At 42.6% G+C, this 12,659-nt stretch overlaps 1 protein-coding gene across 2 annotated transcripts in view; it reads right to left on the bottom strand.

Moving 5' to 3' along the window:
• LOC138261134 (otoancorin-like) overlaps window positions 1-12,659 on the bottom strand; it is a 208,860-nt gene that overhangs the window by 119,172 nt on the left and 77,029 nt on the right. For both annotated transcript variants that reach the window (XM_069209811.1, XM_069209810.1), the window contains exon 4: window positions 1,726-1,747. In XM_069209811.1, coding sequence (XP_069065912.1) covers window positions 1,726-1,747 — 22 coding nt within the window. The remainder of the gene's footprint in view (window positions 1-1,725; window positions 1,748-12,659) is intronic.

Genomic DNA, 12,659 nt, shown 5'->3' with positions numbered 1-12,659 from the left:
CTGTATTTATCAACAGTCAGTACAGCACAGTTGCTATTTCTAAGTTCTCTAAATAACATGCATTACTACTATGTAATTCAATGGTACTCATTCAACCTCGTAAAACTATTAGTTTGAGATGGCCTTGCCGTGGTTCAAATTTTTGAACCTCAGACCGTGCCTGCCAGATGTAGCGAGCACCACATTCAAAGGGCCATCCTACTGGGTAAGGACTCAAGAACATGTGAATGCGGCATCAGTTTAGTTTTCTTTGTAAGTGAGCACCACAACAACTAGGAAAGAGGAGACAATGCATGACCTACACAGGTCCATGCCTTCTGCAGGTTGCACTGTGTTTCGTGTGTAGCCAGTGGAGTGAGGGTGGGCAGATTCTTATTGTTTTTGTGCCTCAAATGGAATTCAAGAAGGCCTTAACGGAAGTTCAGGATTTATTTTCTGAAATCGGTGAAACAAGTGGGAAACATTTTCAGAAACAAATTGACGAAAAATGGCTACATTAATCTGGAGGAGGGTGTTGCTTGTTCCTAACCAACCTATTCACACTGAAAATGATATGTGACACCCAGGGTATCTCTTACCCCAGAAGAGCAAGCAATTGTAGCTAATTTTGCAAGTGTTACTACAAGTGATACATGACCGAATCTGCATGGACACCCTTCCTCTGATGAGCACAATTCTAGTCATATCACAAAAATGTAAATTTGTAGGAAGCAAGATGTGCTGGGTAAAAGTTCAGGCTTCCTCTCATCAGGGAAAGAAGCATACAAACTGCACAAAACAAACTTTCCTAAAGCAGGTCACTTAATTCAGAGGAACAAAAAATCATGATGGAGCTTTACTAATAACATACCTGAAAATGCAAGCGACCACTCCTAATCCTATAACTACGAGGTCCTACCACCACCTGCCTCACTAGTACCCTGCAGCCTCCAATGCAAATGGTGTAGTAGAGGAAACCAGATCATTACCATAAAACAAAGGGCCAAAGGCTTATGTGCCTCTGTTTCATGCATCCCTCAGTTTACGGGCATTCACAACATCCTTTTTACCAATGTTCCAAGAAGCTATGGACACAAACTCGGGAAGCCTACGGAAAACACATTTAACCAAGAGACAAGATGTACTAGGACTGATACAGTTACATGACCTAAAGAGTACTAGAAAAGGGCACTTCAACGAGGAAGACCAAACCCTCTATTGTAAAATCAGTGGATCCGGGCACGACATCCACTAGAAACTCTTCGAAGAAGAGACAACAAGGTTCTAATTTGAATTTAGTTATTTCATAATTTTCTCCCAGTTTTACCCTTAGTGGTATTTTCACTTTCGTCCCGTAATACCAATGGCGCTTTATCCCTTTTCCCATTTTTTATTCAGTTTTTCATTGGCAGGGTTTCATCCATATATCTTCTCGCATACACTTACATATCATTTTCATTTCCTGGTCTTTCCCATTCCATAATATCTAAGACCATTCCAAATAATAGTTTTCATCCTTTGTCTGTTTTTAATGCTTTTAAATGTCTCTCATTTTTCTCTGTGCGAAGTATGGTCATAGTTTTTTCTGATGCCCTAGAGACCTCAAAATCTAAAGGTTTTTAATAAAACAAAACTTGGCAACCTCAATGGCAACTTTAAAGTTTGTAAAAATGTGCATCATAAGTATTTAATGTTGCCAGGGTGAAGTGTTAATGAAAAGATTGTAACAAAGAATCAGAGACTTACCACTCACAGGTGTCACAGTGCACTAGAAGGAGACAAAATGAAAAACATTATTAGACCACCCATTAACCTCTGACTTTTCAGGAGCGACATCAGCAAATGTTAAGAGTGGCCAAGCTTTACCACTGAGATACATTGTAGTTGGATGCTCAAATAGTGAAACATGGGGGTGTGTCGTACTTGCACAGTTAACAATGTATTAGGAGGCAAGATAAAATGCAGGCAAATAATCTATCTCCGACCCACCCAGATTACCGCCTAGACATTACTCCACCCATATATGCTAATCAGGTATCGGTCCTGTATGATACTCACATCTCCACTTTGCAATGCATGTATCTAGTGTAATCCTTCAAGCTTTTGATCTATCAACCACACAGTTTGACATCAGATCATTCAAATTGTGGTCCATGCATCCGTCCTGTTTATCCTTGAGGTTCCAGTTTGTCATCAACTCAACTACATTATCCAATGTGACATCATCTGCCTAGTTTCTCAACCATCCATCGATTTATCACCATGTGCATTTGAAATCCATCCTTCCACGCATTCATACATTCACATCCCTCCATTCATCCATCCATACATGCAGTTTGTCTTCTATTGATTGATCCTCCTAGTATTTATCCACCCTAACATACAGTGATCAAGGTCATACACACACAGCTATATATATATATATATATATATATATCCATGTATAATATATCAAACTTTACCGGTAAAATAACAATGTAATTGTAGTAATTGTACTCCTGATCTAATTCCACGTGATGTAATGCTCTACACCTGCCACTCCACCTTTGTTCAGTTGTTTGTACATACAGAGACGCTCTACTTGAGCCAAGCCACAGAGAGCCGCCAGATGACATTGAAATCAATGTGTTGGTTAGTTTTGTTTATTCTTCCAAACATCATCCTGTAGGTGTAAAGCCTCTCCCCACACTTACCTAGGAGTGGTTGGATTACACCTTAAATGTTAATGTCAGTACGCATTTAATCTGGTTGCATTTTATTATTAATTGTGGCCTCTCAGATGCAAATGACACTACAGGATGCACAAATAAAACTCTATATTGTGAACTAATGGCTGCCACCTGCTCAGGTTTGTTGTCTGGGTTGTACTCTGATAAATGCTGTTAGACCATAGTTGGTGTGGTACTCCCCCATACTTTTTGCCTTCATCCCTCCTGTTTTCTGTGTTAGATTTTATTTCCATTTAAACTTTGTGCACTTTAGCTTGGCTAACCAGTGCTAAGGTGCTTGTGCTCTTGCCCTAAATATCGTAAAATTGGCCTACACCAGAGTGGCACATTTGATTTACTTTTAAGTCCATAGTATGTGCTACTAAATGTACCCAGGACCTGTAAAGTAAATTCTATTAGTGGGCCTGCAGCATTTATTGTGCCACCCACTAAAGTAGCAATTAATACAAGTCTAAGGCCTACCAGTGCAGCCTGAAGTGCATTTTCAGACTGCCATTTCAACCTGACAAAATAAGCCTTTTGGCAAGCCAAAATATTCAATTTTAGTATATATAAGTCACCCCTAATATAGGCCTTAAAAGCCCAAAGGTTAGTGTGCATGGTATTTCAAAAGTAGGACATATGGGTAACATTTTAAATGCCTTACTAGTGAAAAGATCCTAAAGTAGTTTTTCACTACTGTAAATTCTATCTCTTTCTCTTGACTAACACTGGGCGACCTTTTTACATTTAATAAGTGCTAACTCTGGTTTGGGACTACCAATCTCCACAACAGGGAAGAATTTGAGGCATAGATTTGCTTTGCTGGGACTGGTGTTAGCAAGGCAACATATGGCAATCCAATGCACTAGTCTTGAGATGTCCCCACTTCACAAATGGTTGCAGGCTTGTGGGAGTGGGCTGTAGCTGAGGAAAGCAGCCTGAAAGGGGAGAGAACTGTGGAGAATGTGATCTGGAGTTGTGGGGAGAGATAGTAGAACGGTTGGAGTAGGAGGAGTGGGAGGACAATGATCTCCACCCAGAGCCCTATGGTGCTAACTAGGGGACCCCCTAAATGGTAGAAGGTCCTCTGAGAAGCACTGAGATGCAGCAAGAGTGTGGTGGCTGCTAGTGGCGACGGTCGCTGGGGTCATCTGCTGGGCCTGTGCTCCTGGACTGAGCTGGTGTATGTTATTGGTTATATCAATGTACTATGAGCAAATGTTACCTCCCTGTGCTGCTTGGTGTGGGTTTTATGAGAACTGTGTATTACATGTGTGGAAAAATGCTAAAATGTTACACTGTTTGAATGTTATTGTTGCACATGCCTTTATTATGGAAACCTGAAATAAAAACAATATAAAAAAACGTTGGTTTGGAAGCAGATAGATATATGCTGTTTAGACTCAAATGGATTGTAATGTAAAATCTTCTTTAATGGTAAAGTTGGATTTTAAGTCACTGTTGTGAAAATGCCACTTTTCTAAAGTTGGCATTTTCTTGTTCTAACCATTTGTGCCAGTGTCCTGGGTCACATGACTGGGAATGGCTCTGCTGTGGGGTTTGTGTATTCCTCCCAAACACAAAGGAGATCAGATGTGGGCAAGATGGGCCATCCTGCCAGAATGTCAGGGGGCGGAATTGTGCCCTGCCCCACTTAGATTTCAAAGGGCTTGCGTCCAGCACACACAAAGGAACCTGACACCAGCCTGTTGTCGCCCCAAACAGATTGGAGCTTTGACAGGGAAAGGGAAGAGCTTTTCAAAACCAGATGCGGGAGTAGGACAGGGTTCTCCCTCCAACACATAATAAGGCTGGGACCAGGTATAAATACTGGACCCTCAGAACAACTCCTCTGTATACTCCTCGTCCTGCGGAAAATTCAGAATGACTGCCCTACTGCCAGAAGGACTGCCTTGCTGCTTGAAAAACTGCCTTGATGTTTGAAGGACTGCCTCACTGTTTGAAGGAGAAATGGACCTGATCCTTGAACCAAGGACCACCAATGTGGCTCCAAGAGCTAGTTGACTGGCCTCCTGTGTGAACCACATTGACATTATAAGTTCCTGAGGCCTTGCATCCTGCTCCTTGCCTCTGCTGAAGTGAGTCCAACCCCCATCCCCAGGTTGTACCCAACATGTCCTCGGCTCTTGGAAATGGTGTTACTGGTACTGCTCCTGTCTAACCCTAGAAGCTGGGACATAGAACATTTTTAAAGAAAACCTTCCAGTAGAACTGACAGAAGATTGACCTGCTAGCTGATCCTCCCAAGGTGCATCGCTGGTCTGCCTCATTCCACGGTAGCTCCTGCTACATTCTTCTCTGCAATAGCAACTCCTGTCCACCAGGACCTCAAGGTGAAGGTATCTGACCTTGTGGAACCCACGTTGGCTACAGTCTGCAGCTTTATCTCACTGGAGGAATTTGCCTCATTTAAGTCAGCAGGAAAAATTCTTCAACGCAACCTTGTCCAGTGACTCCCTGACAACAACGTCCCCTCCTTGGACACCCCCTCCTGCCTAGCCCAACTGAATACCCTCTACAAGACTTTTGAAGACATGTTTCTATATCCACAGGTAAGTTGAGACGGGCCCAATCCACCCTTTGTATCCGACCCATGCTCCATTGGAGTCGGCCATAATTTTGTACTTTTATCCATTCTCATGTGACCAGATACCTGCAGTTAGCACGTCAATCTTTTGGGTGTTATTTTACACTAAAATTTAAAAAGTTAATAACTCTGGTTCTACTGATTGGATTTAATTCATTTTGGCGTCATCTGATTTATTAAACTTTACTATAGTTTGCTAAATTGGTCTTGGATTTTTCTTGAGCTGTGTTTTACTTTATTACTGTTTGTGTGCCGCATAAATGCGTTGGCATATGAACAAGACAGAAACTGCACCTCTTTTCTGTAAAATCGTGAGTGGGATGTACAGATATTTCATTAGGAATGCAAAGGCGATGTCATCAATTGCTGACAGTTTTTCCCTTTGATTTTTTCGACTTCACCAATTTCTAAAACAGAATATTTCTGGAACTGAAAAAAGTGCCACAGCCTGATATATTGAGCAATTCCTGACTGCTAGAAAGAGTTCAACCCTGGTTTGTCTGGAACTTCTGCTCAAACATTTTATTCCAACACTGGTAGTGCCGGATCTTGCTGACTCATGGACCTAAAGTAGCCTGCATGACCACTGTGAGTAGAGGGTGCAGGAAGTGCTAACTTATAGAAAGTTTTTGCTTACCTTTAAGATTTCTCAGTAGACCAGCTGAAACTGGATGTTTGTTGTGGACCTGATAGCAGAAATATGGAAATTGTCATGCAAGTTGGAAAATTGAACTGCTGTCTAAGAAGCCAGTTCTGAAGATATGCTAGTCTTTCGCTCAAGTTAGAAGCCCGACTTACACAAAATGTTTTCACTTGGAAGGAATCTCACTACAGGGACACCAGGACAATATTCCAAGCCTACAAGAAAATGAAATCATTGGTTTCAACAGAGCACCTTTTCCTGCTCTGGGCTTTTTAGTGTGAAGTTTGAAGATACACTAAGAATGTTTAATAAAGGTATATAAAATTATTGGGCATTTCAAGGCTACAAGTTCCATGTCAATGCCATTGAAATTCTTCCAAAAAGGGTCTGAGGTCAAAGGTGATAACTTTCAGTGGGATAAACCATACATTTTCTGTGCACTTTTCATTAGGATTAGTTTTGAACACATTTTCCAGTCATTTTTCTACAATACTGCTTCTGTTTTCCTATGAAACCATAGACACCTGATCCCTTTATTCAATTTTCTTCTTTTGCGCAACATTTTTTATATCTAATTTTTGTTTTTTAACTAACTTGTCCTGCCCACTTTGAGCTCTTTATTTCTTAATTCTATAATTGTTTGGCATGGTGTTTGTTGAAAATGGCCTTTTTTGCAGGCTAATCCCCAAAATGTTTGCCTCGGACCTCCTGTTTTTGACTTTGTGCTACATTTTGTTTTAGCTGACTTTAGGACTCTGGGCACTTTACCACTGCTGCCAAGTGCTAAAGTGCAAGTGCTCCCTGTTTTAAGTAGTATTGGTGATTAGTTTATCCATGATTGGCATATTTGATTTACAAGTACGGTACGTCCCTAGTAAAGTTCCCTATGTGTGCCCGGGGCCTATAAATCAAATGCTACTAGTGGGCCTGCAGCACTGATTGTGCCACCAACATCAGTCGGCCTGTAAACATGTCTCAGACTTGCTTTTGCAGTGTCTGGGTGTGCAGCGTAAAGCGGCAATTTCTACCTGGCAAGTGCACCCACTTGCCAGGCCAAGCCTTCCCCTTTACTACTTCTGAGTCACCCCTAAAGTAGGCCCAAGGCAGCTCCATGGACAAGGTGCAGTGTATTTAAAAGGTAAGACATGTACTGGTGTGTTTTACATGTCCCGATTGTGAAATACTGCTAAATTTGTTGTTCACTATCTCTCCCATAGGGTAACTTGGGGATTGCCTTGCAATATCTTTTAAGTGTAATTTCCCATTAGGAGCAGATAGATATATGGACATTTGGGTCTCTAAACTCACAATTTACCTAAATACATCTTTTGGTGAAGTTGTTTTTTAAATTGTAAGTTTGAAAATGCCACTTTTAGAAAATGGGCATTTTCTTCAACCATTCTGTGCCTCTGCCTGTCTGCAGAATACACCTTTGTGTCAAGATGACAGTTGGGCTATTTGAGTATTCACTCTAGACAGTCACGCAAAGGGGCTGAGGTGTGCCCTTCATACCCTGATGGGTCTTCCTGGGCTAAAGTGGTAGGAGAAGCTAACAGTTGCACCTGAATAGGGCTGTGTCTGTCCTTACACAAAGCAGTCTCCAACCACCTGGAGTGTGGCTGGGGCCAGGGCAGGAAAGGCAGGGTCTTGTGCACTACAAAGACTTTTCTTTGATGTGTGCCTACTTCAAAGACACAAATGGGTATAGGTTCTGGACCTCTGACCGCGCAAAGTCAGAATCGTTTTGGACTGAGGCCATTCTGCCAGGAAGAAGAGCTGGATGCTGTAGGAGGGACTGCAACTCTGCCTGTTGCTTTGCTGCACCGGCCTTCTGCTTGCTGCTTCTGTCCTGGGAGTGAAAGGACTGGACTTGGCTTTCTACATCCTTCTTTCCAAGGTTCTCCAAGGGCTTGTACTGAGCTTGCCTCCTATTAAGACGTCTCAGGGTCATCAAAGACTTCCACTGCCAGCGCCTGGGCTCTCTTTCTGAGAGACCTGACTTGCCCACTGGTGACAAATCCAGTTCCTGGGACCTTAGGAGTGAGTTCTGGTGTACCCAAGAAGAAACAAGCACATCGACTCCAGAGCGACTTCAGAATTGGCACCGCTGTCTGACTCTGTGCTGCTGCCGTGGTCCCTGCTGAGTTTAACCACCAAAACCGACGTCGCAGGCCTGATGCTGCTGCAGCGCCTCCGATGTCCCACTGCAGCATGTGTCCCGAAAGCTATCACTAATGTCCATGACACCTGACTGCCAGAGCAACTGTGACCCCATGGTGAGCTCGCAACACCGCAAAGTTGATTTCTTGTGTCTTGACCTGCTGGATGCATTGACCACGCTGGATCATATTGAACCAACGCCCCGCCACCAACTCCGCATCACCTCCCCTGCAACCATAAGGAACCCAAGCCTCACCTCACCTCACCTCCCCTGCCTCCCAGTAAGGAACCAACATCTCACCTCTCTAGTAGCAGTAAGGAACTGATGTCTCACCGGCTCCAGTGACGCCTCACCATCCCTACTCTGTGCAACGTCTTTGTTTCCTTGTTTTTCAAGATATTGTACCTGGGCTCCATGCGACATCATGACCACCCAGCACTCCCTTACAAGTGGTGTCAGACTGATGGAAACGACTCCGTCAAGACATGGTGGTAGAATTTTCACAAAGATTTTATCTTTGAAAATTTGTATCTTTACTTGTGAATGTCGGATTTTTGTTGTTTTGGTCTTGTTTTACTCAGATAAATATTGGCTATTTTCCTAAACTGGTGTGGAGTACTTTGTGGTATTTTCACTGTGTTACTGTGTGTGAGTGCAAATACTTTACACCTTGCCTCTGAGATAAGCCTGACTGCTCATGCCAAGCTACCAAGGTGGTGAGGAGGGGCTATCTTAGCTGTGTGGCTCTTTTACCCTGACTAGAGAGAGGGTACCTACTTGGGAGCAAACCAATGTCAACTACAGACCCCATTTCTAACAGTGTTGCACCCATACAGCAGATTCCTTAATGAAATAGAATTTCCTTTGTGGCCCAGATTGATTGGGTCTTGTGAAAGCGGAGTCTCTTTAAGGCTCTGGTCTACTCCTGTACAGCCTAACACTCAGTATTTCTATAATAGCAACCTTAATTTCTTTGGAAGAACTTGTCAAGCTCCTTATTTTATAAGGCGAAACAAAATCTGGACCACCATTCAAAAACAACTAGCCTCTTCTCGTGGTGTTATTCTAAACCAGGACCAGAACAACTTTCTTCTGTTAATGCCCCCAGAAAAACCTCAAGATTCCTACTTCACTAAATTTCTGAGGGAACCTGCTGCTTGCATCTCCAAATGCCTTCTTCATCTAGTCAATTGTTCACTTTCCAGGGGACTGTCTGTGATAACCTGTAAAAAACGATGTGGATGCACCACTGCTAAATGAAAACTGCTCTGTGTCCTAAGGATTCGGGCAATGGTTGCTCAATGTCTCAACTTTCCCATCCTGCCAAATTGTTGAAGAGCAATCACAGGTCTGTTTCAGGGATATGCATGGTAAATGACATCCTTCTCTCCTTTCAATGAGCCTTTCACCCAGGCGTGGCCACCTCATTCTGGCTCTATCCATATTGAAGGATCCATGGATGGACCTCGGTGGTGGTGTTTGGGGTTCGAGACTGCTGATCACCATCTCCTCCTCAGTCTTTTAAGCCAGTTCTTGACACTAAACTATTGGAGATGCTTTCAAACAAGTGGTCTGCAATCAGACATTTTCAAGCTAAATAATCATCATGTGGACCACTGAAACAGAGTATGCTTTCTGGGTCTACATAAACAAAATGTAAATTTTTTCTTGATATTCCAAAGTGAGAGTGCCAGGAAATCTATTATTTTGTCAGCCTGTGCCTTTCTAAGATCAGAAGAATGTCCACCAGTTTTCTAAAACTCACCTCAAATAAGATGGTCGTCTTATGAACAAATTCTTCGCTTTTCTTTGTATCTCCAGACTTTGGCCACAATTGATGGACAAATGCCAAATGCCTTCCTTGGTAGAGAGATTTGTTGTATTTGTATTACTATTATTATTATTAGTAGTAGTAGTAGTAGTATTTGTAGTAGTAGTAGTAATAATAGTAGTAGTAGTAGTAATAGTATTATGAATATTTGCTGAAATGTCACGTTAAGGCAGTCTCTTGGAGGTTATCCTAGCAAATTAGACTATTAAATGTTTTCTTCCATTTTTCTCCCTAGCTGTCCACACTGATGTGGCAAATACTTTCAGTCCACTGCAGCTATAATATGGAAACAGTATGTAACTCTGCTCGCATGCTAGGACCCTATCCAGACTCAGGCTGAATGCCACACATATTACCCCAATCCAAGCTTCCTGTCCATTGGTTGCCTCCAAAGGAAATAATTATTATTAAAACAATTTTGTGGACATAGAGAATCTTCAACAAATCAACTGTTAGAAATTGGGTGTCTAGCTGGCAGAGGTATACAACTTTGTCCAAGAAGGGACCACAATCCTAGTCAGAGTAAGTCACACACAATCCAAATTATCCTGTGCCCACCCTCTGGTAGCTTAGCACTGAGCAGTCAGGCTTAACTTAGAAGGCAATGTGTAAAGTATTTGTGCAATAAATCATACAGTAACATAGTGCAAACACCACAAAGATACACCACACAGGTTTAGACACATAGATAATATTTAGCTGAATAAAATAAGGTCAAAATGACAAAGATCCAATAATCAAAAGTTGAAATATTACTTTTAAAACCACTCTTTGGAGTGGTTTTAAAAGGGATATTTAAAAGAGTCTTAATCCTTAGAAATGAACAGTTGTCTCTTTGTAACACACATTACCTGTCAGGCATCAAAAAGTATCATGCAAGGAGACCACCGAGGAGGAGATGCGTGGAAAAATAGGGTGTTGCGTCGGATTTTCCGATGCAGCACAGACAATATATTGTCTCTTTCCATGCTGCAAGGGGTTTGCGTCGTTTTTCGGCAAGCAATCTTGGTTCCTCGCTGCAATACAGAGATCTTTTGACGCCCAGGGATGATTCAGGGAAAATCCTTGACGCACTGAAAGTAGACACGGGCGCTGCGTCCAACCTGTCAGGGATGCGTCAAATTTTCCACTGCAAGGCAGGCGCTGCGTTGAATTTCTGGTTGGGAAGTCAGGGCTGTGTTGTTGTGATCGACTGTGCAGGCTTTGCATGGATTCCAGCAGGCGGTGCATCAATTTTCGATGCACAAGGAATTTCCTAAAGAGACAAAGCCTTTTTGGCCTTATGACTTCAGAAAACAGGAGGCAATCTCAATCCAAGCCCTTGGAGAGAACTTTTGGGGAAGGCAGAGGCCTTCTCACCCCAGTCAGAGGTCAGTGTCTGAGTTTGTGGGGACAGAGACCCAGTTTATATACCCAAAAATGCTTTTGAAGTGGGGAGACTTCAAAGAGTGGTTTTGAAGTTCACAACTTCCCCTTTCAGTACAGTCCTGTCTGCCAGAGTCTCAGTAGGGGGTTTGGCAGTCCATTGTGTAAGGGCAGGCCACTAGCCTTTGGAATGTAATTGTCATGCCCTCCACCCTTCCAGCCCAGGAAGACCCATTCAATATGCGGATGAGTGCAGGTGTGGCTGAGTGTCCTGTGTTTGTGGTTTTCTGTGTGAAATGCACCAGGGAGTTGTCAACAAGCCCAGCCCAGACACTGATTGGAGACAGGATTTAAGGCACAGATGGTTTTTAAGTGCAGAGAAATGCTCACTTTCTAAAAGCGGCATTTCTAAAATAGAAATATAAAATCCAACCTCACCAATAAGCAGGATTTTCTATTACCATTCTGGCCATACTAAATATGACCTGGTTACTCCTTTCAGATGAGAATCTACCACTCAAAAAATATATGAGGGCAGTCCTTATGTTAGCCTTTAAAAGGTGCAGGCCTCACAGTAGTGTAAGATGAATTTAGAAGTTTTTCACTACCCGGACATATAAAACACATATGTACATATGTATATTTCCTGCCATTTACCTACATAGCATCCTGCCCTACGGGTTACCTAGGGCCTACCTTAGGGGTGACTTATATGTAGAAAAGGGGAAGTTTAAGGCTTGGCAAGTACTTTTAAATGCCAAGTCGAAGTAGCAGTGAAACTGCACACAAAGGCCTTGCAATAGCAGGCCTAAGACATGGTTATGGGGCTACTTATGTGGGTGGCACAATCAGTGCTGCCGGCCCACTAGTAGCTTTTAATTTACAGGCCCTGGCACATGTAGTGCACTTTACTCGGGACTTATAAGTAAACCAAATAGGCCAATTGGGAGCAAACCAATGTTACCATGTTTAAGGGAGAGAGGATATGCACTTTAGCACTGGTTAGCAGTGGTAAAGTGTGCAGAGTTCTAAAAACAGCAAAAAGAGTGTCACAAAAGTGGAAGGAGGCAGGCAAAAAGTTGGCCCACCCTAAGGCTGTCAGGTCTAAATCAACCCTCTGTTTACAGGGCACAGATTTCAGGAAATCAGAGAAAACATGGATCCTTGGTCTGCAGGTAATCAAGGTATGAGAGCAGTTTTTGCCATCAACCCTTCTTTCCCATTACAACCATGAAATTTTGTTGTACCTGACCTAAATAAATGATAATGTTAACACTAACAAAGTGCTTCACCTCCTACAAAACAAGCTGCGGCAATGCCACACAGCAGTAAATCTATGCTACAATACACAATGCATCAAA

Source organism: Pleurodeles waltl, chromosome 10, assembly GCF_031143425.1.
Source record: "Pleurodeles waltl isolate 20211129_DDA chromosome 10, aPleWal1.hap1.20221129, whole genome shotgun sequence".
Lineage (NCBI taxonomy): Eukaryota > Metazoa > Chordata > Amphibia > Caudata > Salamandridae > Pleurodeles > Pleurodeles waltl.
Note: the sequence above shows the minus strand (reverse complement) of the source record. Positions and strands in the feature narration are given on the sequence as shown.